Raw genomic sequence first — 27,606 nt, 5'->3', positions numbered from 1 at the left:
GCATTGGTGGTAAAAAAAAAGTACAAAACACATCATACTGCAATGTAGATATACTCTGTCACAAGTAAAAGTCCGGAATGAAAAATGTACTTGGGTAAAAGTACAAAAGTATTGGTATCAAAAGTATAAAGTACTCATTATGCCGAATGTCCCATTTCACGCAATGTATAAAATGTACCAAAAATATTTTGAAAATAGTCGGCTATTTTCAAATGGTCGAAATGTATAGGGCTTAATGTAGTTGTGCGCTTGTGCACAACACAAGTTCAGGAGTGGAGACCACCCACTGCGATCTCCGTCACCGCTTTCCTCAGCCATCCACATAGCCTTTGCTTTTCACAGCCACTCACGTTCCTTATCACCTTATCAACTACACCTGTGCTATTGCTTATCACCCAATCGCACAGCAATCACCCCAGTATAAATACACCTCAGATCACATCACTTACCTGTTTGACCCTAGATCGCAAATCCCCACCTCTCCCCAGTCACCTCATTCTAATCGTTTCGCCATACTAAAGGTGGTTGCACACTGCACTGCGTGTTTTCGTTGCGTTTTGGAAATCAAACATTAGCCAAGAATAACCAATCTACAAGAATAGCCGATCTACAAGCTCTTGTGAGCTTGTAGATCTGCTATTCTTGGCAAAGAGGTTTGGTGTAGAGGGAAAAACAAGCAGTCAGACTAAGTATTGATGGTTCAAGTGGATAAATGTCTAAACATACACATGAGACCAACAACATACACTGTCTATAAGAAATCTATGATCATTTTTAATCTCCAACACAATTTTATACAATATGTAGTGGGGGTCCCTGCTTTATCACTCTCTCAGCTAAGGGGTCCTTGGCCTGAAAATGTTGAAGACCCCTGCCCTAGGAGCATCGAGGTGGTCAGGCTCACGATCCGAGCAAACCGGGTCGTCTTGCTCCAGAGGCTGCTTCCCCATCCTGAGCCTCGCCCTACCTCGTGCTCCTCGGCAACGCACATACACACTCGCATACACTGTACATCTCACTTGTTCAATACATTCTGTTTACTGTAACCTGAGCTGAAGGCGTGGTCTCTTACTAGTGAAAGTATGTTTCGTAATAATAATCCAAATCTACAAAGTAACTAACTAAAGTTTTCAAATAATTGCGTGGAGTAATAGTACAATATTTGCTTCTGAGATCGTAAAAAAAAAAAAAAAAAAAAACACGTTACATTTGTTTTTATTTCTTTTAAATGTTTTGACTTGAACCTTTTCACCTATAATAAAAAGCCCCAAATAGTGCAAAACAAGATCAAAGGGGCAAACAACTAATTCATGTAAGGAGATAGTTCAAAATGTCCTTACATTTTCTTTTTCAGTATCTTGATAGCGAATTAGGTTAAGATAGATACTTCGTCTCGTCTCAGTCAAGTGCAATAAGACTTAACACCATGCTCAATTATTAATTTAGCAAACCAGGCGTGTGCAACAAATTTGTCACATTCACATCATGAGCCATCCTGTGTGTTTGTGTGGGTGCGCCCGCGCGCGCGTGTGTGTGCGTGCATGAGTGTGTGTGTGTGTGTGTGTGTGTGTGTGTGTGTGTGTGTGTGTGTGTGTGTGTGTGTGTGTGTGTGTGTGTGTGTGTGTGCGCGCGCGTGAATGTGTGAGCACGCGTTTGTGAGAGTGTGTATGTGTGAGCATGCATGTGTGCCTGGCATTCTAATCTTCATGTCTACAGGCTCTGAATCTGATTACAGATTCTAAGTTGGAAGTTGGAACCGTAATTCTTTATCCGTCGCCGCAGACTGTCTGCCGACAAACCCATTCTAAAGGAAAAGACCATAGAGTTAATGGACTATTGCTCCCACCTAAAGAGAAACTGATTGTGCAGTTTGGGAGAGGTCACCAACACAGTGAGAAGAGGGGTCACGCAGGGTGAGACACAGGGGAACTCATAGAGAAAAGAGAACAGAGGGTTAATTCAGGTGTCTTTTTGGGTCTGGCCTTTGAACCAAACAATAAAAACACACTCATGACTCATCCACTCAAACCAGGTCTGCTGGGCTGAGCTGAGGTCATGTCGATATATTTAGCCTTTAGCGGTGGTCATGCTTGCATAATGTCTTCAGACTAGGATTTGAGTCTAGGATGTACAGGCTGCTACACACACACGTTTTGCTATGGCAAAACGCTGAGGAAAAAGGCTACAGACACACGACATGACATCACTAGACAAACATGATGCTACGTACACACATTTTGCTATGGCAAAACGCTGAGGAAAAAGGCTACAGACACACGCACAGCCACTCTTGGGAGCGGTTTACCACTGCTCAAAAATCCGAAAAGAATTACACTGATTCCCAGATATGGGCTTAATATTGATGACATCAGGGGTCTCCATATGGGCATAAAAGGGACAAGGACAATGAATTTTGTCGCTGTGACGCAACACTTGCAGATGAATCCTGCCTTGGCCATGGAGCGTGACATGAGGCGTGACTGACTGAGAGACTGTCTGGTTTTCATAGTAAATGCGACCTACCATCGCAATAATACTTGCCTCTGAGATGAAGTGGAGTTGAAGTAAAAATACCTAAACAATGTACTTACTCTATGTAATTGAGTTTGTACTTAGTTACATTACACCAGTGTGCTCGGAAAGCACAGTGGTATGTATGGTAGTGGGCCTAGTGGCCCACCACCACAGAGTCTGGGTGGGGAGTTCGAAGCCACCACGGACGCGGAGGGTGATATTTATCACGACACGCCTTCTCCTACAGGCTGGCAGCACGTGTCCGGGAGTTTTGTGGCAGGAGGAGTAAGAAGGCCCTAGATATCCTCCCGATGGGGGCTCCTCTCCTCACTGGAAGCAATAAGTGAGCCAGTAGTAAGTTGGAGTAGGTTAGTTTTTTAACAGTGCATCTAAGTAATCATTTCAAGTATGGGGGCTACTGTAGGTAAATTGTTGTGAAATTATTGGTAGAAAATGTAGGCCTACATAAACACAGGGAAAATATGCCTTTAAATGAAACTTCATATTTTATAGTGCAACATCCCCACAATACTCAGAGCCGAGAGAGAGAGAGAGAGAGAGAGAGAGAGAGAGAGAGAGAGAGAGAGAGAGAGAGAGAGAGAGAGAGAGAGAGAGAGACCGCATCCAAGGAGAGTGGAGAGGAGCAAAGAAAGAGGGGATAGTAGGAATGAAGGAGAGAGTATACAGTAGATCTACTTACTATCTAGTAAAACAATAATAGTATAAGTAGACGTGGGGAGAGAGAGAGAGAGAGAGAGAGAGAGAGAGAGAGAGAGAGAGAGAGAGAGAGAGAGGGAGAGAGAGAGAGGGGAGGGGCTACTCTTCACCTGCACATGACAGTTTGTTTAGGTTTAAACTAGCATTGCATTCACTCAGTCTGAGCAACAGGGAGAGGAGAGGAGAGCAGCGTTACCGCAGGAGGAGAGAAGAGCGTTATTCTCCAACGGTCATTTCCATCCAGGCTCCACAGCTGCTCAGTAACGGCGATCATCTGGGACTGTCTTTAATTATTAGGAGATGAGAAGAAGCAGAACTTGACAGGATTCTGTTACGGTGCGAGAACGACTGAAAGCGTGTGTGCGGAGAGAGGAAGGAATCCAGGAAGAATTTATAAAACGATATTTTTGACCGCGAAGTCAACTTCTACACAGACTGTTGCTGCTGCTACTGCTGTGAATAAGCTGCATTCACGGTGCTGCCGCCGAGAGACCGTGAAGTTAACAGGTAGGACTTTGTCTTAATGTCTTAATTTATACTTCATCAACATGTCTTGTCCTGGTTTGAGATAGGTTTGCTATAGTTCAGTGGTTCTCAAACTTTTTCATGTCAAGGACCACATTCACATTGACACTTACCCTACTAGCACACGGACCCCCATTTGAAAAGATATATGCAAGGGACCCCTAGCTCTGGTCCATCGCGTCTCCTCCCGGAGACGGAGGAGACGCGATGGACCAGAGCTAAGGGACCCCCAGCCCCATAAGACCCCCATTTTACGGCTCTATAGCAGTGATTCTCAACCATTTAAATTTCAAGGACCCCCAGTTTGTCATGCATTTTAGGCTACGGACCACCATGTAGCCTACTAGCATTTCTATCTCTGGGACTCCAATTTATATTGTAAAAACAATGTTAATTTAACTGAGACGGGTCCATTTGGTTCCATTTGTACACTCTCTGAGTTACATATCCATGGGGTCCATTTGGTTCCAAACTATCATTTACTGGGGAGTGGGGACCCCCTGGAACTCCCTCAAGGTCCCCTGGGGGTCCCGGGACTCCACTTTGAGAACCAATATAGATAGTTTATGCAACAACTGTCATTCCTTGACTGATGGAAATGCAGTTAGCCTATGTCTGCACAAATATAACCAATAATAGCCTTCTTTTTATTTTCAAATCACAAAGGGAAAAGTTGACAGACAGGTAAGTGGGCTATCTGTTGTGGTATGTGCTGGTTGGAGGAGCATCATATTCTATTCAGCTGTTTTTTTTTTTTTTTTTTTGATGTTTTGAATATCTGTGCCTATTATGATATGATATTCAAAATAGGGATGCTTGAAATGTAGACACATGATGTCCCTTTGGTGCGTCTATGACTGTGGCAAAGTAGCACCTGCTATGTGTTCATCGTTTTGGAAGCAACATGTTCATTGGTCTGTTTTTATCCACCTTTATGTCACATGAATGTAGAGAGAATATACAGTAGGCCTATTAGGATAGATAGATGGGTAGATAGAGGCAGAAGGTAGAAAGTGAGAGAGAAGATACAGTTAGATGATATACAGTGTATCATTTATATACTGTAGATAGATAGAGAAGGATAGAAAGTAAGAGAAAGGATTGAGGAGGAGAGAGAAAGTATAGATATAGATAAATAGAAAGGGAGAGAGTAGGTAGATTGAGAGGGCGAGATGGGGTGGGCAAATGCAGCTATTAGAGGGTAGAGAAAGTGCAGTGTGTGGTAATGAGATAAGGTATGGAAAAGAACGAATCGTGTGGGAGCTGCAAACCAGAACGAGGGAGAGAAAAGAAAAGGAAGAAAATGAAATGGAAATGACGACAAAAAGAAATGAGAGAAAGAGACGGTGGCGAGAGCAGGGCTGAATGGGAGAGAAGTATGAAGTAGTACAATACAGAGTTGGGTTCAAAGACAGAGCGAGAGAGAGAAAGGAGAGGCGAGATTAAGAGTGACTGCTGGAGAGAAGGGAACAATTGCAATGCCACGGCGCGTAGCGTATAGGTGCACAGGAAAATACTGAGAAACTAGTTTAACTCTGAGCGTGTCTGCGTGTGACAACTGACTTGTGATGTTACAGTGTTGAAGAATAGCAGAGAGAAAGAAGCATTGGGATAGAGATGGAGGCTCTGTGGAAGTGACTATAGAAGGCAATAAAACGGGGAAGCGAGGGGGATACATAGGGGGGATACAGTATTGTGGAGCAGGGAGGCACACGAAAGTACAGCTGGAGTGAGACGGCTACAGGATGACAGACAGATGATGACCAAAAGAGGATGGGGGAAAAGAAAGGCACAAGAGGTGTGGAAGTCAAACACCTAGAGACTTGACAGAAAAGTGGCATTGGACTAGGGATGGGACGATAAGCGATATTATCGTTTTATCGTGATAAACACTCACGATAATCGTATTGTGGAGATTTAATTTATTGTGATATCGTCCTCCATACACTGGGATCAATTCGCCTTTTATTTATAATAATAATCTTTATTGTCCCCGAGGGGAAATTTGTCTTCACAGTCTGTTCAACACAAAAACAACACAAAACCATATAACACAAAACAACACAAGACAGATCATCAGGTCCCCACTATTCACAGAAAACCATTCTAGCGACGGGGGCGCTTGCTTAGCAGATTGTTTAGTGCAGCGATAGCTGAGGGGACAAAACTCCTACTAAACCGTACCTTGTGCCACGTCAAGGTTCTGTATTTACGCCCTGATGGCAAGAGGTCGAAGTAGCGATACAGAGGATGATCAGTGTCATTTGTTATTGAGAGTGCTAAGCGTGTAATGGCTTTATCATTCATCTCCGCAAGTGTGGGTGTGGGAAGTCCGATGATCTTGGACGCAATACGGGTAATACTGTAAAGTTTGTTTCTGTTAGGCATGGACAGTATAGTGAAGAAACATGCTGAGCAATACAACAGAATAGGTTGAATAATACTTTTGTATATAGTAATAACAGAACCAAGATTTGCCGAGCTGCATATGCGGTAACACTTGAACCCTCTATGATTGGTAAAAGGTACTTATAATATACGTTCTTTTTTGCACTCTCTATCAAATGCCTTTGCCAAAAAATAGCCGATCTACAAGCTCACAAGGCGTCGCGTTACGGCGCGTTGTGAGCTTGTAGATCAGCTATTTTTTGGCAAATGTTCCGCCCCAGGATAATGGATTTTGATTATCGCGATAATATCGTAAATCGCCATTTCTTTTGTCACAATAATCGTGATATGAAAGTTTCATATCGTCCCATCCCTAGATTCCCTACATTGGACACCCGTGAAAGAAAATGGACGGGGGGGACAGGACAATGAAGGACAGAGTAATTTAGGTGGCAGTATAAGGGTGCAAAAAAAAGGAGGTTTATGAAAGAGCGGGGTGACAGAGAGAGGGGACAGAGGAGAGGGGGAAAAAGGGGATGACAGGAGCAGTCTTGGCGGGGGCTCTCGCTGGCAGCACAACCCCAGTAACCAAGGCAGCTGACAAGAGGCAGAGCCAGCGGAGGACAGGGGGATTTCTATTTTTCCACCCTCTCCTCCTGTGCCAAGCCCCTGCTGCCTCATCCCTCGCGGATAAAGATTTCATTGTGAAGGCACTGACTGCAGCCCGAATTCATTAAGCAACTACTACATGTATTCTCCCCTGGTTCACTGCTCCCCGCCCCTCCCCCTTGCACCCTACTGCATCCATCTCCATCTTTAGTCCGTGAGCTGTCAATCATCTTTCCGACCCGAGACCAAGAGAAAGTAGTAATAATGCTGCATCAACAGTTGCAGGGCCAGAGTGAGGCAACACTCGCCAGGCCACCTTTATTTAGAGAGCCTTAAGCGCTGAATGAACAGATTGGGAGTAAAACAACATCATTTGCATGACAAGAACAACTCATGTGCGCATGTGCGGGATAGTCTGGTGTAAACTCACTCTCACACACACACACACACACACACACACACACACACACACACACACACACACACACACACACACACACACACACACACGAAACAGTAAAACAACCATTTCTAAATGACCCCAAGCATGTTTTTCATATTGATGCATATTGGGCAACATGTACTGTGATACTGATACATAGCGATGCGACCTGTGACAGGCTAATTTGACAGATATACAGTGTATTAAAAAAAGGAAGACTAATATATCAGTTGAACTCTAGTTGGTGACCACGACCGCAGTGGAAGATTTGTCTGATACATTACAAGGTCAGATGGGGACATGAATAATTCAGGCGTATTAAAGTTTGTCCACATGCCACATTTTAGAGGAGAACTAATGGAGGATAGTGGTAAGTCCCCTCATCCGCAACCACAATACCAGTGAACAAGCTTGATTGGTCTGCGTGTGAAATTCCACTCGCTGCTTTTTTGTCGTATTATATATCAGCCTGAGAAAGGGATCAGTCATCAGATGCAACACGTGACCTTTCTGAATTAACACGACAGCCCTAACCATCAGTCAATCATGCCACACATATACAGCAGTTCCTTTGATAGACACCTAACATATAGGTTACTATAGGTCTCATATAGGTCTTTTGAGACAATTCTGTATCGATAGATAGATCGATTTTTATTAAAGTGTCCTGCACCAAACAATGCCCAGCCCGCACAGGCTTTCAAGACACTCAAAACATACAGAGAATTTACATACACCAAGATACACCACAAACAGTATACACAAAAATAAACATATTGATTAATTGTCCAAACTGTGAGTTACGGATACAACGCTCTCCAGCGCAACTGCCATGCTTTCTCTATGAATTTTGCCAAAACAAAAATGTCCTTTGTGAACAGCCAGTTTAACATGTAACATTCAGACCTCCAAAACACATCTGGATTCTTGGCTTGCATTTTTTCAAACAAGGAATTTCTTAAATCATGGTATAGTGGACAGTGAAAAACACAATGCAATTCATGCTCCACAACTCCCAGGTCACAAAGAACACATAAACACTGTTCTGTTCTTCTGCTTAAGTTTTGACTGGCAGGCTGAGTCTGTCTATTTGTCAGTGGCGGATGTGCACACAGACAATGCCCATATACAGTATGCCCATTATATTGGACGTCACCACAAATCAGCGTTGTTGGGAAAGGCCTTCTGTTGTGTCTGATGACAGACCAGAGCTCGATCAGTTTAGAGAAAAAGAGCGAGAGGGAGGGGTAGAGAGAGAGAGAGAGAGACCCGGCCATGTTGGGTACCGAAACCTGAACTGGACGCACTGATCAGCGTAATAATCAAGCGCATAATGCAGTGCTTTTCTGCCGTGTTATCGGCTTCAGCTTGTATTCACAAGTGTAACTGCTTATTATGATAATATATAACACTTACTTAACTTTAGGGCTCATGCTGATGTTATACTTACTTTGCAATTGCAATTTAAAATGCGATATCATGTATAGCAAGTAGCAACTGTAACTGTAGTTCTTGAAGACATCTTCACTCACTATGGTGTTCACTATCCATCATTTGTATCCAATATTTCTTTGCGCTTCTGTAAACATCTCTCATAAGTGGTAACTTTGACAAAAGCAGTAATGACTGAAGTTTTGGAATGAGGTTGGTGAGTCTGTCAGACTTGCTCTTTAGTTGTCATATGTAGTTGTTTTCTTCATATGGATCTGTGTTATTGCGTGTTGCAACAGGTTGGTCGCGTTGCCTCGTGTTGACAAATCTGAGCAATACTTTTTTTTCTTTTTCTTCACAGAATGTATTGATTTTGTCTCTGTCTTGGCTATACTCTGTTTTCTACTCTGTCTGCCCCATCAAGTTGTATTGGGACTCAAGGGACCGTAATCTGCCTTTTTCTGGTTGAGAAATGGAGTGATGGATCGATTTGGTGGGCCCATTTGTCTGGCACAACACAGACAAATTGCATGTGTGTGACAAGACGCATGGGTGTGGGGAATCAACTGGTCTGTCAATCACGCAGCCTGTTAGATGTAATTGTCCTGTCAATGTTCTGTCCATGTCTGTCCATATCAGCCACCGACAATGGACTGCTAATCAGTCACATCTATGGCTTCAGGCACAGCCTGCCTTTAGGACCCCCAGAAGAGAAGATGTGTTAAAACATTGCTGTGAATTACCGGTATCCATGATTTTTCAAACATACAGTATATTGTAACTCTATGGTCTGCTCGTTTAAAACTGCCCCTGAAATCTGGCTTCTGATTAATAAACCACAACTAAGGTTGATGTTGGAGAATGGTTCAATCAAAAATATATATAAAAAAACAAGTAAAGAATTCCAATAAAAATTATTATTGTGCAGCCCTACTGCACAAATGATCATAGCACTTTGTAAGGAAAGTCAACCAAAAGATGACTGGCTCTCAAAACAACCATCAAACTCAACCCCATAGACATGTTCTTTAGAATCGTTGACATGCGTGGTGAATTATAATAGGAGGTAGCAGGTAAATCAATCCCATCCCATCTTAAACAAACATCATTGTTAATTCATCAAAGAGAATGCACAGCTACCATTGCAGGCAAAATTAAAGCAAGAGGAGATTAAATATTTCAATAGCCTTTGTAAAGCCGAGATGAATGAGTGTCGATACAGGTGCTGAGGGAGAGGGGGAGGGGGGGGGGGGCAGTGGCGTCAGTTCAGCAAAAACTAAGGTATGGCAACATGACTGGTGTCTTGCGCGCAAGACACCAGTCATGTTGCCATACCTTAGCAACAGGCTGCATGATGAATTTATTTTAAGAAGTACATTTAATTTCTTTCCCCCTGTAGCCACGGTATGGCAGCTGTCATACAGTACCTTGGCATACCCAATTGACGCCTCTGTGGGGAGGGAGGAGAGGTTTGCAGGTGTTTGTCTATCATAAATGTTCGTATTTTCCAATGCCCCCTCTCGCCACCATTGTAAGAAAAAAAGAAGAGAGAAAAAAGGGTGTTCGGAGGGTCTGTAACACCGTATTGTTTCCGAGACGCGAGAGGCTGCGCTGGTGTGTTGAAATCAATAGCCCAGTAAATTCTTAATTGAATGACTGCAGGGCCACGGGCTTGATCGAGCTTTATGGGTGTACCATAAGGCACCGTTGAATAGAGAGAGAGAGAGACTGTGTGTGTGTGTGTGTGTGTGTGTGTGTGTGTGTGTGTGTGTGTGTGTGTGTGTGTGTGTGTGTGTGTGTGTGTGTGTGCGCATGCGCGCAAGCGTAATAAGGACACTGCTGGCATTGTTGTGGTCTGGGAAACGACATCTTGTCAATCACAAAAGACCTGGCAGGCAACCGTGTGTGTGTGTGTGTGTGTGCGCGCGCGCGTCTGCGTCCGTGTGCGGCGGGACTCGGGAGGGGAGCTCGTACACCTGCCTGTGGTGAGTTTGGGCTGCTGCCGGTGTCATATTACCTGGACTGATTCAGTTCCATGGAAACAGCGTATTGGGGTCACTGAGCAGTGTTCTGAGCGCTGCACACAGCACTCTTTTCTCCCTGTGTAAGGTGATATCAGCACTGATCTTACCCTGGAATCAATGGCATAGTCGACTGAAATTGGGCAGGAGAAAAAGGCTCGTCGCCCTGCGGGGTTTCTTTGCTGAAACACTGTCGCCGTGGAAATGGTGTCTGTCCTTAATATTAACATGAGATATTATAATAGTGTTCTGCATACACATGCACGCACGCATGCACACATACACACACACACACACACACACACACACACACACACACGCTCGCTCGCTCGCACGCACGCACGCACGCACGCACGCACGCACGCACGCACGCACGCACGCACGCACGCACGCACGCACGCACGCACACACACACACACACACACACACACACACACACACACACACACACACACACACACACACAAGCCATCATTCCCCTTTTCCTGACAAACCTGATCCCTTTGTTGGCACTGAAACTCAACCATCTGTGCTATTGATAGGTTAAAAAAGGGGGTTTCAGGTATTTCCAATCCACTTCAAGGGAAGCAAAAAAAGAAAGAATGCATACCTTACTGCACAGGTCTTCAACGTTTTTAGGCCAAGGACCCTTTAGCTGAGTAAGAGATGAAGCAGGGACCCCCACTATGTATTGTTTAAATGTGTGATGCAGATTTTCATCGATTTCATAGATCGATTCATAGACTTGTTTGACAGCACTGTCATCAGTCTATGTTGGATTCGTGTTTTTAGTTAACTTGACCTTTCACTCCTTTGTACCTTTGTACTTGGTCTGCTCTTTTTTTTACCTCTACACCAAACCTATTTGCCGAAATTTTTGGCTGAATTTCTCCACAGAATACTAGGAATGCGAGGGTTCAAGTTGTTAATTTAAAAGAATGATCCTATCACAAATATTTGGCGGCTCCCCTGTAGTAAATCTGAGGACCCCTAGGGGTCCCGGACTCCCTGTTGAAGACCCCTGCCTTACTGTATGTCCATTTGCCGTCCATACTAATATCAAGCTGTTGCTTCTTGAGATATTTTAACTCCCTTACATCTCTCCAACTTGTTTGTTATACTTTATGCAATTTATATTGGAGAATACAAATCATCTGGAAAAAAGTCAATTACCCTCCTGTCATACAGGACACTGGGATACATTTTTGTGTTGCCAGGTTGCATAATATCATTCAGCCAGAAACCTGCTCTCTCCATATTCTAACTTTCATATTCTGTGTGTGTGTGTGTGTGTGTGTGTGTGTGTGTGTGTGTGTGTGTGTGTGTGTGTGTTTGTGTGTGTGTGTGTGTGTGTGTGTGTGTAGTACTCCTATCTAGCCAGATCTAGACCTATCAAATTTAATTGCACACCGTATAGCTCTAGGTGAGAGAAAGCTCTTGTGTACCGAGGCCTGTAAACATCTCCTCATCTAGTTTACTGTCGGGTCTCTTTTCAGGAGGCAAGCAATTATGAACCACTTGAACCCTAGCGCCCAGTACTCTGGGGTAACATCAGTTGCCAGAAATATAGCCAATCTACAAGTCTGGGTGGGCTGAGGTCAAGTTCCTTCCTCTACCGCCATGGAAACCTGGTTTTTGAATCCTCTACGGTAGGGGTCTTCAACAATTTTTCAGGCCAAGGACCCCTCAGTTGAGAGAGCGATGAAGCAGGTACCCCCACTACATATTGGATTCATGTTAGAATGTGTTTTCGGACATTTATCTTAAACCCTCAGTAATTTGTAAACTTGACCATTGGCTCAGTACTTGGTCTGCTCTTGGTGGGGGGGGGGGGGGGGGGGGGGGGGGGGTCGCGCAGCCATAGCCTGAAACGATTTCACGGATATCCAGGGTTTGATTTTGATGAGGTGATGTCACAACAATGTGATGTCACAATGTCAACAATGTGACAACAGCTATAAAAAATAGACATTGAGACGTTACGGGTTAGATACGGATATGCGGCCAAGATGTGACGTTTTTCAATTGTTATCATATTGAATTAAGCGTTGCCATGGGCTGTATCTTCACTATCTTGTACTGTAATCCACAACGCTAATAAACACAGATTCATCCATGTGCTGATGCAGCCACGGTTGAGTACTTTGTAGAGGTTTCACATGTGCAGTAGTAGTAAGCTGCCAGCATGATGACTCACTCACCTGTATGTCACATCAACAAAAGATGAAATGAATCATCTTTATACTGGCTGCTGTAACAACTGAATTTCTCCACAGCGACCATTAATACATTGTTCATCTCTCTACACAGTTTCTCCCCTGTGTATTCTTTGTATTTAATACACACATATGACTTCTGTCTTCTGTTGCCAGTGATGAACTTTACTGGAGATCTAGCATCTAGTAAAATGTGTTTGTTTCATTTCGTTTAACTGGAGACAGTGAATTAGTCCCCTGTAGTGCTTCACGATTCTTGCTTAGATGTGCATCTCGATTTTCCTCCACAAGAATTGAGATCACGATTCTCTCAAGATTCACTCACGATTCACATTTTTTGAGAGCGTAAAACAAAACCAAATATATTATATATATATTTGTTATTTTGAGGTCCACCAACCGGGAAAAAATGCTCTTATTTTGAAGAACATGCAACAAAAGTCTAGCTGTGTGGGTGTATTTTTTTTCTACTGGGAAAGAACACTTGAATGAGCTTTGTTTGACTGCGTGCGTGGGTTTTGTGTGTGTTTGTGTGTGGTAGAGAGGGAGAGAGAGAAAGGGGAGACAGCAACGGAGCGCTCAGCGCTGGTGTGCGGAGTGCGGACTGTTGCTCAAACTTTTTATTTCCCTACCACAGTGTCATGACGTCATAGAATCGCCGCAATGCGATTTCATTAGAAGTGAAATGGCATAAGTGTCTGAATCGAGATCTTGATTTATTTTCAATTAATCGCCCAGCACTAGTCCCCTGAGAGGGACACTTGCATGGATTAAAGGAGAGTTCCGTGGTGAATCGCTTTTTTACCTTGTTTTCCTGTTATTTAGTCTTCAAAACACTGGTGGTTGTTTTGCTTTTTATCTAAAAAAGCATTCTTGTCAATTTCGGCCGAACCACAACAGGCTTGTACAGTTCAACGGCAGCCTTGTCAATTCCACCTATTTTCATCTCTCCTAAATCCCTTTTTTCGGTACTTCTCTGCTGTTTATAAACACACCGATGAGCTAACATGCAGAAGTTACTCCATGGTAATGTTACTGCCGTAAGATCTGCCGTAAAACGGTTCACTCACGTTCGAAATCTCGTCTCGCGAGACTTCAGAATCCTATTGGATTCAATAGGATTCCGAAGTCTCGCGAGACGACATTTAGAATGTGACTGAATACAGCCAATTCACAACAATGACGTAAGCTAGCGGTACAATGTTGTTCCTACTACAACAGTGTGTGTATAGAGGGCCAATATGAGACAAAAAAGTGAAAAAAGTGATTTACCACGGAATTCTCCTTTAACATTCATTTGTTCTTCTTTTCTTGTTTCTTTTTCTGCTTCTTTTTCTGTTTTCTTCTTCTTCCCCAGAGAGATGTCTCAAGGCAATGGATCTAGTCGAAATGACATTTGCTTAAAGCAGTAGACAGAAACACAAATTTTATCGAATTGCTCCTGTGTGCCGCCAAGCATTCGTTTGATCAGGAACTTTCAAAGCATTCAAGGCTGCTTTTAGAAATCAATTTCTAAATTAAATTGATCGGAGAGATGAGCCCGTCTTCTCTGAAGTCCTGTATGTTGGTGCATACCAAAAAACCTGTCTTTCAAATGTTGCGCCCGCTGTGTGGAGTTCATTAACTATCACGAGTGCAGGAGAGCATGCACGACGGAGATACTGCTAATCACAAGTGAATGTGTGGGTTTGCATGCATGTTTGCAACTTGAACCACCATTTGAAGTTCATCAAAGCCCCGATTTCATCAAACCTTTTCGTTCTGGCTGTCAGCCTTATCGACTGAAATCACATTGGCAACAAACGGCAGCGTGATGAGGAATGCAATCATGGTTTTCAGCCCTGATCATAATTACACTCTACGTTTTTCTCATCTTAAACCAATCCACCTACAGGGACCAGAAGGGGAAGGGGGTCGGGGGCAGGGCTGTGTTCTACCTGATACTTGGGTCTACGCCGTATGCTGTGAAGAAAGAAAATGTAAAAAGCGTTTCCCCTGTTGAACAGTATAGTGTATCTGATAGGCATTATGCACTGGCGTATGCACTGGCGTATGCACTGGCGTATGCCCTGGCTACAGTTCGTAGATTATACTATGCCAATCAATGCCATAAAAAAAAATCCAGAACACACCACTGTTTGGGGGGTTATTGGGTTACCTTTATTCATTGGTTCTCTGTGGTCAGGGGTCCTCTTAAAGGTGATACACCATGAAAATTCACTTTTCCTATTTTAAAACCTTTTTTTGGGGTCCCACTAGCACCTTCTATCCTCACAAAGTGACCGTTTCAGACCGTTGTGTCTTTCTCTGGTTTTGGGAAGGTGGAGGTTAAAAGCATCCCACGGGTTCTCAAAACAGGCTGTCCAGATTTGCTGCCGTTTGTGACGTCATAAACGGCCGTTTTTGACGTTTTTTTTTTTTTTTTTTTTTTTTAAACATTTTTTTTTTTTCAAAAAGATTTTTTTTTTTCAAAAACATTTTTTTTTTTTCAAAAAGATTTTGGGCGGGGGTGGCGCAGTTCAGGCCAAAGGTGGTACTGCAGCTGAAAATGCTCTGAGAGCCATTCAAAAATGAGAGGCTCTCTATTCAGGAGTGGTAATTTAGCCTCAAACCTTTTGAAAAACGTTTTTGGGACATAAACAATATGACATAAATACTTTTTAAATGCATGGTGTATCACCTTTAATATAGTGTCACACTAATTTTAACTTTATCCTTCCTTATACTTTGGCCATTCAAAAATAGATAATATACAATCATAGTGCATCACTTTGTACCGTGCTATGAGCTCTGCTATTTTTGAAGTATCTATCTACCTACAGTATATCTATATCGATTTATCTATCTATCTATTCCTTGCACAACATACAGTATCTTTGAGAAGGGGGGATGGGGGGGCCCGCAGCAAAATACGTTTGAGAAGGACTGGCTTAATTGGCCTTGGGTTCAGGCAGAAATACTATGAACGTGCCTTTTGGTCCCAGAGTATACTGATGACTTTTTATTGGTCCTAACAACTGTAGCCTGTATCCACCAGTGTACTCTGGCTCAATAACATGGGGCAAGGTGGGGGATAGCTTACAGTCTCTGGAGGCATGCTGTGCTCTCCCTCACAGTCAACCTTTCTTTTTCTTGTCTCCTCCAGGGCGAAAAGTCTTTCCCTCTCTCTCTCTCTCTCTCTCTCTCTCTCTCTCTGAACTCCTATCAATATATTCTATTAAAGGATGTTATCCAGGTGTGTTTGTGTGTGCGTGCGTGCGCGTGCCGTGCACCTTACACAAGCATGCCGGGGTATTGTTTCATGTGTGTGTGTGCCTGCTCGCATTTACTGTAGCTGTGCAGCCTATGCACATGAACCCTTGTCTGTGGGAGAGCCACTCGGTGGGCGAGTGAGTGAGTGCATTTATGTTACGTATAGTAGTGTACATTGCTTGTGAAATGTGATCTTTTGGAACATGAAAAGGAAAATGCTCTCTCTCTCTAGATCTGTCTGTCTGTCTGTCTGTATCTCTCTCTCTCTCTCTCTCTCTCTCTCTCTCTCTCTCTCTCTCTCTCTCTCCCTCCTCCTCTCAGTCCATTATCGTCAGGTATCAGATTCATCCCAACAGGTGTGATGTAGTAAATGATACAGGGCCCATGGCAGCCTGCCTACAGATGTGGGGATGAAAGGCAAAGCCGCAAGATCAGGTGCTATGCAAGCGCCGACATCCGAATGCCTCGCACGGACACACACGCAGTCACGCACACACACGCACATACACACACACACACACACACACACACACACACACACACACACACACACACACACACCGCATAGAAACCCACTCCGCCCCCGACACGGCATACAAATACCTCCATGCTTCACGCACACACACACGCACCAACATGCCCACACGCCTCACACCTCTCATGGGGGCCCCCGCGCTGCATTTATCACCCCATCATCCGCAGCTGTGTCAGAACCATGAGGGTCAGGATGATCATCACACACACTACTGTAGTCGTTTGATGTGAATGTGGAGAACGTACGTTCTTTCTCTCCACCCTCTTGGGAGGAGATGCAACTTGAGCGCTGATAGCGATAAGCGTGACTGAGTTGCGAGGTAGAGATTGTTTTTCACGCTGACAGGAGAAACCCTGTATATAAACTGTTAGCACTCCACAGTTGTTCTAATGTAACCGATCAATACGGAAAATGGAGCAAACCAGAGCGACTAAAACGTTTGAAAAACAAAAGAAAAGCCTTATTTTTTTTTTTACTTTGTGCTGCAATAGACTGGAACAATGAGGTGATTGAGGTAACAGAAAACTTTTCCCACAAGTTTTTTTGCTCTCATCCGAGATTAGAATTGAAACCAGTCCTTATCAATCTTTGAACACGTTACCATAACCAGATAAAACAAAGTGGCTCAGTCGGATCACATTGTTGACCTTGTGGACTGCATTGCAATGCGATCTCTGCGTCCTCAGGAGTGCGTGTAGAGCCATCTGTGTAACTCCTGATGTGAGGAGGCGAGTGTGTGTTGTGGGGAAGAGACTGAAAAAAAAAATGTTTTTGCTACACTGTTGACAGAGGATTGCTTTGCACACCCGGAGCCAGCTCCCCCCCCTGTGTACCCGCATTGCTGAATCCCCAGTAGTTGGGTCATTTGCGGTTATGGCTGTCACAATTATAGCCCCGTTTTCACTGAGTCAAACTTCTGGAAGTTTTTTCCAAAATGACGGCAATTTTGAAATTCACGCCATGTGAAAACGGCCACTTATTTTGTCTTCCGTGAGTTTTGGTGTCCCAAACGTGACGGGAAAATACCTAGTAATTTTTGCCTAAAGTCCCGGCAGAATAGAAATATCCCCACAGTGAAAACGGCATACCGTGATTTTTACTTTTTTCGGACAAGCAGGTGCACGCAAGGAGCCAATATTAACAGTTAAAGCATTGTAATTGGGATTGAAAGCTTCAGAATCCATATTGCATTCGAATGTTAAGCCAGCCAAACACAGAAGACAGACGTCGAGAAATGCAAGCTTAATGCTAGATCAATGCATGGTTCAAAATTATTCTATAGCCTATTTGTAATTAAGCTGTGTGGGTTTTGATACATGTCCGCTCTGGAGACAGGAGCGCGATGCGCTCGTAATGTGATAAAAGCTGGAATCTTTACCAACTTTTTTTACGGTGCTATAGCCTATTTTTTGTATGAGTGAGACACAATGCGCTCATTTGGCCTATGCTGTGATGAAAGTTGGAAGCTACCAACTCAAAGAGCGGCATCATTAGTTAATAGTTTCTCGTCGTAAAGTGTTTTACTGAGCAGCGAGCGAGTGGATGACCAGCATCCATCGGTGACGCGTGAAGAAAAAAAAACAAGCCCACAATCCCACATGTGCAACACGTTGCATAAGCGATCCTTTCAAGGTTCACATGTGTTGTTTCATGAAGAATATTTCTTGTAACTTGTTAAATCCATTGGTGAGAGAGAAAAGGAGAGACGAACAGACGTGACTCGCTGCTGCTTTAGCAAGCGACCAAGCGTCCAGACGCAGACGGTGTGGTAAGCACTGATTGCCATGTTTGCTAATTATAAGCGACTATGGTCTTGATTTCCGTAAAGTTGCTTGTATGTATTGATCGTTCTGGCTGCTTTTTATTTGTTGTGATCTTTTAGATCGGTAATTGTCAAGTAGCTGATGTGGCGATGCTTATAGTTTTAAATTGCTTTTGTGGCCTAGATAATATCACTTTTTGGGGCTTATTTTCGTACACCTGGTTGCTTATTTCTCTCGCAAAGTCTGGCAACACAGATTTTCATTCCGTGACGGTTTAGTAGTGAAAACGATGTATTTTATGGCGATGCCAGCATTTTTGCTCATGTGAAAACACCCAAAAAACAAAACTCGCGGCAAATTGAAAAAGATTATGCTAATTATTTTGCAGGAAAAATTCCGGAACTGTAGTGAAAACATGCCTTATGAAATTAATTGTTACCCAAATAATTGATAATTCATGTGTTTGAACACTGGACCAGTGGAACAATATTGTCAATAAAAAAATACATTTCTGTTTGGCTTTTAGGCTTCATAAACCAAGGGTGAACAGGGAAGATATGACAACCTGAAAAAAAAATAAAGTAAACATGAATATTGGAAATAGCCGATCTACAAGCAAAAAGAAAAACATTGATGTACATTTAACATTTGACATTGTAAAATATATGAAAGGTTTTCAACATGGAAATGATGACGATTACAAAACAATTATTGTGATTAGGTGATTATTTTTAATTGTGACATGGAGCCATTTGACTTCCATACTCCATACTCTGAGTCTACAGAGTAGATATACGTTTTTTTTGTGAGAGTCTACACTGCGCAAAAACATCTCTAGCCTGTATGAATCCCTCTCTCCGCCCCTCTGCCACAACCACTGACAGGCTCAATGCCTTCCCCTCAACACCGTACCTCCTGCTGCCTGACACCTTTGCCGGGTCCTTTGAAATCCCATAACCTGCGCCTGCACCCTCTTTGTAAGCCAAGGAGCCAAGTGGAAGATCAGACGTAATGGTGGATGTGGAGGGGAGTGAGGGAGGGGGCTGTAAGCCCATGGTCTCAGCATGTGTGGCAACAGGAATCTCTAGTGCAAGGGTCTTCAACAGACCTAGGGGGTCCTCAGAGTTACTACAGGGGGTCCTCCAAATCTTTGTGTAGGCCTAATAGAAACCTTGTTTCCCTCCTTTTTATATTAACCACTTGAACCCTAGCGTCCGTCAAGCTCACAACGCCTCGCAGTTGTGAGCTTGTAGATTGGCTATTTAGATGGGAAAAAGAGCAGCCTAGAGCAGCCTAAGTACAGAGTGAAAGATCAAGCTAATAAAGTATTGGCGGTGGAAACACACATTGACATGAATCCAAAATTCACTGATGATTGTGCTGTCAAACAATGAAACTTTACGGAATCTATGAAGTTGTGGGGTCCCTGCTTCATCTCTCTCTCAACTAAGGGGTCCTGAAAACGTTGAAGACCCCTATAGTGAGAAGATGGACGTAAGGGAGTGGATCAGTTACCCCTACAGCAGTGGTGGAAAGTAACTAATTACATTACATTTAGTATTTCCAATTTTCTGTATTTTTACTTCTACTCCACTACATCTCAGAGGCAAATATGGTACTTTTACTCCACCATTATTTGAAAACTTTAGTTACTAGTTACTTTGTAGATTTAGATTATTATTACAAAAGATACTTTAACTACTTGAGCTCTATGTATATTTCGAAAAATAGCCGATCTACAAGCTCACATTTGAAAATAGCCAATCTCGCAATTGGCTATTTTACAAGCTCGCAATGTGTCGCAGCTTGTAGATCTGCTATTTTCAAAATATTTGTACACATTTTATACATTTGAAAAGGGACATTCTGCATAAGGAGTACTTTTACTTTTGGTCAGTGGTGCTTTGGGATTTTTTTTTCGGGCGGACGGTCATTTATTGACGTCACGTGCACGCGCGTGCACGCGCCTCTAGAGGCTATTTAGATAGAAAGGATGTCAGCAGATCTAATGGTGGGAAAACAATAGTTTTCTAGTCTTAATAACATTTGCATTGTTACTTAAGATTTTATGTTCTACTTTCTTTTAATTCATTTAGGAAATACAGCGCTGCAGTAGGATAGAGAAACAGAGTTTGCCTTGAACGAATCTCAAACACTAAATAGGCCTACCACAGTAATATGGAGCCATGTATGAGGACAAACACACATCAACACATGCACATGCAGTCACAGCTGGAAACCTAGGTGTTAAAGTAGGCTATGGTATATCCCAACCCATTCTCACTCCCTTTGCTTCACCCTCCCGACGCCGTGTCTTTGCTTTCCTTTGCTTCACCCCTGTGAAGTTTTGGGAGTGACTATTGCGTCTAGGGTGCGACGGGGACGGAGAGTTTTTGGACGAGACAGAGTCTTAGTACGCATGCGCTAGGGGTGTGAAAGAATATTCTTTATTCGAATATTCGTTCGAATGTTAACAATAAAAGAATATTCGAAAGTAAAAAATTGAGCTTCGAATTAATTTATATTTAATTAAAACAAATCTACCGCACTTCTCGCGAGATTCTGGGCGCATGGAACGTTAAAAGGTGGCTGGTCTCGCAAGGCAGAAGTCTCCATTCGCTGCTGCAAAAGTGGGCTGATCTACAGGTCCACAATGCGTCGCTGATCCAATACGTTGTGGGCTTGTACATTAAGGGTGCCTATTTAGCAACACCGTCATACGGCGAAGAATAAACCTCCAGCTGCTTTTAACTTTCCCTTCACACTGTCACTGGCCGTCGTCCGCTCCGCAGGGAAGGCTCTCTCCTTTCCGACGGAGTGGAGAGATGCACTCGCCTCGCAGTTCACTGCACACTCAGTGCTTTTAAACTTAATACGTTGATTCAGAATGATTAACGAGTCAAGCTGAAACGTGCGACTCATTTGGTAGTGACGGGAAGCCGGACAACGAGACTTCTCCACCGAAAAACACAAAGCATGGATTTCTTCTCTCACGAGTCATTCTCCCCGCACGCAGCCACGGTAACGGTAAAACTCTGTCACACTCTTGTAGACTGCCTAATTTGGTTCAAACCAAAACATACTCCATTGGTGTGATTATAATTGCTCGTTTCATGTCGTGGCTGTTCCAACTCCATCACAGGCTGCTGCTGTGACGCTTCGCAACGACGATGCGATGCTGCCAGGCACGTGCACACAGACATCAAACGAGGCTTGAGCCCCTGCCCTTTTAAGAGAGAATTGTCCACCAAAATGCCCTTTTAGAAATGTCAGCCCCTGCCTCTATAGCATTCTTTGCACGGCACGTCCCTGACCAACGCGGACCTGGCTGCACGACCGCGACTGTCTACAGTTTACAGTTTAGGCATTTAGCAGATGCTTTTAATCCAAAGCGACTTACAATAAGCAGATAACACAATATATAATATAAATATCACAATAATAAACAAGTTAATATGTCAGTACACCAACAGCAATATAACAATGCAAATGAAATAAATAATTAAAGAAAAAGGTTTCTTAAAAAAAAAAAAAAAAAAAGATTAGAATAAACAGCTTCGAATTGCGAATGCTTCGATATTTTCGAATATTCGAATTTATTCGAATCAACGGTGGATTTTCGGGCGAATATTCGAATGCTATTTTTGGCAAATTTTCACAGCCCTAGCATGCGCCGCCATGTGTTTACTGGAATATTTTTCACTGACGGCCGTCACGGGGAATCGAACCCCGTCCCTGGATTTGTATCTCCATGCTCTACCGACTGAGCTAACCAGAGTGACTGGGAAGTTCCTTTTTTTTTGTGCTTTTATCTTTGACAAAACGTGGAATGATAATGTAGTCCCTTCTTTGAGCCACATTCGGAGGCGGAAGCAGTCCCCTGGTCAAGATTTACTATTCTGTCCATAACGGCACGTAATTCGGTAACGCGGCTGAGTCGGCTCATGCGCCGTTCCCACCGCTCGTCGCGGCAACTCGGCTCGCTATCGCTCGCCTCGGTGGCGACTCACGGGGGTCATCGGCGCCTGAGACGGCGCCGCTCCGTCGTTTATAGTGGCGTGAACGGTAGCGACGGGTGGCTGGTAAACCAAGATGCCTTCAGAGCGGTATCGAATCCCGCATCAGGAACTACTTTTTTTTCTTTCTTCTTAGACCACCCAATGCGTCTAACCCTTGAGAAATTAGGCAATCCGTCCGCGTCTATGGTGAGAAGCATTCGGTATTTAAGATCGCGTCGGTTGTATGAAGCATTAGGGGTGAGAACCTGTTGCATATCCATATGAATAGAGGCTTGAGGACGCTCACACATTCACCACTAGAAACCTGTTATGCATAGTAGTAGCCACTGATTAAAGTAGCCTATTGCTTGTAGCCTAGTTATCGCGGATTCGCGGGGTGGGCCGTGGGGGGTTGTCGCGGCTCTCGCGGGGGGGTATGCACGCGTTTACACGCTCGGTGCCATCCGTGCGCGTGCATGTGGGGAAATATTTCCGGCCACACGGCGTCCGGTCGCGTCCGGCCCCCAAAGCACTACTGCTTTTGGTACTTAAGTACATTTTGAGTATACTTTTCTACTTTCATTCAAATTTAGAATTCTGCACTTCTACATTGCCGTATTGATACTTTTACTTGAGTAAGAAATGTGAGCACTTTTTCCCGCCACTGCCCTACAGTAGCTGAGACCTATCTCTTCCCGAGGGGAACATGCAAGAACCACCGGAGTACCAAAGTGAAAGGTGAGGCATACCATGCAGTGGCGCCGCCGCCTGTTTAACGGGAAACCACTGTCCCCTCCCCCCCACTGTTGGGTGTCCCCCCACATGCGCAAATCGCTGCAGCTCGTGGTCGCTCGCTAGACGCAGCGTCTCCCCCACAGAGAGTAGCCTCGCGTAGCCAGGCTTACTCATCTCCGAAGAGAAAAGCCTGGTGACAATAGAAGGCAGAAAGCGTTCAACTTCCGCCGTGAGAATTTCACCGGAAGCTGTATTTTTTCACGGTGCGGTGTTTCTGCAAACGTATTCCCTGCACGAAATTAACTCTGGTCTACGTCTCCTGCTCCGTCGGTTGCGCTCGCAATAAACAATATACAAACAAAAACATTGATTCAAGCAATGTTACACCTATGAAGAGCGAGTTAAGAGCTACAATCTATTTTAGTTTTTTCGCTGGGGAATGTAAACAGATCCGCACCGCATGACGTAGCGTCCGTTAAACGCAGACTTCCGCTAGAAATCTAGGAACACACCGGAAGGCATATTGTCTACAGGGTGCACAGAGAGAGGGGTGAGGGGGCTGAATTTACAGCTGAATAGGATTAGACCCATGACTCGGGTCCCCTCAGAGAGGTCCCCCGAATCAAAGACACGAAAAAAAATATATATATAAGGATTTATTTTCACAATAGCGACCACCAGCAGCTAACCTCGCGTCACCACCAAGAGGTGCTCGCTGTCAACAGGTTCGTTTTTCATAACGTTTATAGCTTACAGTTTTTTGCTCATTTTGCTGTCTTGTAATTATCAGTACCAATACTACCATGTAGAAATACTCCTTAAGTAAAAAGTTTGTAGTTCAAAATTTACTTGAGTAAAAGTACAAAAGTATTGTCATCAAAATATACTAATAAAACTTTAGCGATTTAATAGTTAGATCAAATTTAAGATTTGTTAATTGAAAAAGGTTACACAGTATAGACGGGTTTCTGGTCCACGTTACACTGATAAAACTAGATGCGTGCGCAGGGTCCGTACCAAAATTAGCCAATGAAACCAGCGCTCCCCAAAACAACAGGTTTGGGGATTGGACGGAATTGATTACATGATACAGTCAGCTGTGCATTTAGTCTCAATGTTTGTAAACAAGAAACCTGTCTATAGCTTTAAGTAAATGCACTTAGTTACTTTCCACCACTGGTAATTATAAATAATAATAATAATAATAATAGGCTACATTTTATTAGTATTGCACACTTTACAGTTAAAACAGTTGAGTTGTTGTTGTTGTTGTTGTCACCAAACTGACTTTCTGACGTCTGCCTGGCCACACCCACATTGGTGTCCCCCCCATGTCATTTTCCCTTCCGGTTCCAGTGCTACCATGCCAACCTTACCCCCTCACCTCAATGTTTTACCTCCCAGAGATCAGTAGTGCTGCAGCCCTGTGTAGCAGATGATAGAATAAGCCATAAACCTCAAATGAATGCAGGACTACAAAGTGCAGTGAAATGCTTCTGACAAAACAACTGCTGGCAAAATAAAAATAAATATTGGCCAAAACACATTTAGCCCCTGGATTCCCATTAGGATTTTCGGTGCACTTTCATCAGTTATACCCCTAAGGCTCTGAAAGCATCAGGCGCGTGCGTCATCACGTGCACCCAGGAGGCGGTGAGTGCACAACATCAAAACCTGTTCTTTGAAACACTTTTCAGAGCTCGGTTCTATTTTGGACAATGGATGCTCGGCACAGACCACACAGAGAGAAGGAGAAGAGAGTGAATCTATCAAGTTATTAAAAAAGAAAAAAATCGCACCCGTGCGAAGTGAGCGGTGCAAAGGCGATTTTCATTATGCATGATCCTTAATAGCGTAACGAAAAAATAAATATAGATTTTCATATATGTATGATCATTAATACTGTAATGGGGGATGCTGTAAAACAGCATGCGCAAATCTTCTTTGCAACCAGTCATGTTTATATGTTACGTCAGACACCGGCGCCTAACTCTGTCCCCACTAGGGGGAGCACAAATCCTGGAATCTTTTTTTTTTTTTTTTTTTTTTTTTTGCGCCGCAAACCGGCGCCGCAAAAATCGGTTATTTGCGGTTATAAAGTCGTCCTTTATTAAGTCATTTTCGGGTGTGTTTGGGGCTTCAGGGGAGGACCTGGATATGTTGCTTGGTGCGCACCTTTTTTTTAATAGGCTCTGACATGACCAAATAAATAGAACACTAGGTCTATGCAAGCCTTTCAGAGCTGCATATCTGGGGGAGCCGTTGCTCCCCTTGGCTCCATTGAATAGGCGCCAGTGACGTCAGACCAGAACCCCTGGTCAGTATATAAAATGTGAAAATTTAGGTTATATTATTGCCAGACCCATGAAATGGGTAGGCCTACATAAGCAAATGTCGGTCTGTCCGGGTTTTCTATATAAAGGGTATATATGATGATGACATGATGATGACATGCCTACAAAAGGCATGATGTCATAAATGATGATGACAGACAGGGGGTCTGGCACAACCAGGTTGACCTGGTCTAGTTATAGAAGAAGTGCAACTGAAGAGAGGGTTATAAAGCAATTAGGAGACAGAGGGAAAACAGACAGGAGGTCAGACAAACAACTGTGCCTGTTTAGCGTTCAGACAAACAGCCTGGCCATTACACACAACAAACTCATTCAGTGTGTGAATGAGTTTGAATGAGTTTGTATGCATGGAGCCAAATAAAGCTTTTTGAGGGTTATAAAGCAATTAGGAGACAGAGGGAAAACAGACAGGAGGGCAACCCAGCACTTCTTGGCATTGTCCGTCAGTCAAAGTTAGAGGGAAAAGTCTGAGCAACCCAATATCCTGGACATTTCCTAAACCAGGTTCAGACAAACAGCCTGGCCATAATCTGCAAATGTAATGTAAGTGTGGCCGCTGTCTTGAATGGGTTTGTATGCATAGAGCCAAATAAAGCTTCTTGAGGGTTATAAAGCAATTAGGAGACAGAGGGATAACAGAGGGAAAACAGACAGGAGGGCAACCCAGCACTTCTTGGCATGACCAACCAACCAACCAGGTCTGACCAACCCAATATCCTTGACCTTTCCTAAACCTTAAACTGTCAGATCCAGGATATGAAACAACCTGGCCAAGTTGTTTGTCTGACCTTTCCTGGCCATTAGGTCCAGGATATGAAACAACCTGGCCATTCTTGAGGGTTATAAAGCAATTAGGAGACAGAGGGAAAACAGAGGGAAAACAGACAGGAGGGCAACCCAGCACTTCTTGGCATGACCAACCTTAAACTGGCAGATTGAACAACACACAGGATTCGAAACAGTAATCATAGCCTGCAAGGGTAATGTAGCGTGGTTGCTGTTTCGAATCCTGTGTGTTGTTCAATCTGTTAGTTTAAGGTTTAGGTTTAGGAGAGGTCCAGGATATGAAACAACCTGGCCATTACGCCTGGACCTTTCATGAACTTTAAACCGGTCTCAAGTGCAAGTGTAATGGCCAAGACAGATCTAAATTAACATGAACAACACAGCATTTGATTGGTCTGTTCTGTTTGGCTAACACATGTCGTCATGAGTAGAACGGTTTCTGATTGGTCGATTCTAATGTTTAGTTACTCAACTAGCCAATCGATGAAGAATGAAAGAATCGTCCCGTGCTAATATGTTTTAACTAAGTAAACCGAAAGTGAAATATAGGAGCGGTTTGCACCGCTCAAAAAAAACCTTGAAGACCACTGCTCTAGCACCACCTTTCGGGTGGACATAAGGAGCAGTACAGCCTTTAGTGGCTGCTAGCGGGGTTTTAAGATCTCTGTCTTGTTTTCCTCCTACAGAACTTATAGAATGCAATCTTTTGTCTTAAAATAATATACAAATAAATGGGTAAACTCGGATTTAAACAGTCAAATAATTTGACTTGCCTAGTATTGTATGCGTGGGGGTTGTTATTGAGGCTACATTTGAACAATATTTACTCTTTTGTGTCTCGGATCCAAGTTAGCAGTTGCTCCAATTTTTATGCTCCACTACTGTTAAATATTTGAAAAGCCAGACATGGCTTAAGCAACAACAAAAAAATACACATTATACGTGTAAGAAGGGGAACGCATTCATAATGAATGTGCCTCAATTCTCATTTAATAATTTATTCCAGGACCTGTACCGTGAACATGGGCTCACAACGTGTGACGTTTCACAGTGTGACACGTTGAGAGCTTGTAGATCTGCTTTGTTCTGTATTTTTCAGTTATTATATTATAATCGATTATTTTCATATGATCACGGGCACCACCTAGTTTCGATACCTGCAATAGCTGAGAGGTGCAAGATGCTGAACCTATTACTATGAATGTCCCGAGAGAAACCATCACAACCAACTCACTCTTTTAAAGTTCATCACTTGAAAATGCTTTTGTTGAGGAGCTGTGCATCGGTGTATAAACTGAGCCTTATAGCGTGTAAATTACA

The 27,606-nt window shown here is 43.4% G+C and overlaps 1 protein-coding gene across 1 annotated transcript in view; it reads left to right on the top strand.

The window, feature by feature from the left end:
• Window positions 1–2,652: 2,652 nt before the first annotated feature.
• LOC308306745 (cadherin-20-like) overlaps window positions 2,653–27,606 on the top strand; it is a gene marked incomplete at both ends in the record, with an annotated part of 136,577 nt that continues 111,623 nt past the window's right edge. The window contains one exon of the mRNA XM_080751790.1: window positions 2,653–2,799. Coding sequence (XP_080607916.1) covers window positions 2,653–2,799 — 147 coding nt within the window. The remainder of the gene's footprint in view (window positions 2,800–27,606) is intronic.

The sequence above is a fragment of the Nannobrachium achirus genome, assembly GCF_963921795.1.
Source record: "Nannobrachium achirus genome assembly, chromosome: 21".
In the NCBI taxonomy this organism is placed as follows: Eukaryota; Metazoa; Chordata; class Actinopteri; order Myctophiformes; family Myctophidae; genus Nannobrachium; species Nannobrachium achirus.
The sequence above is the reverse complement of the archived record's forward strand: the minus strand, read 5'-3'. Positions and strand labels throughout refer to the sequence as shown.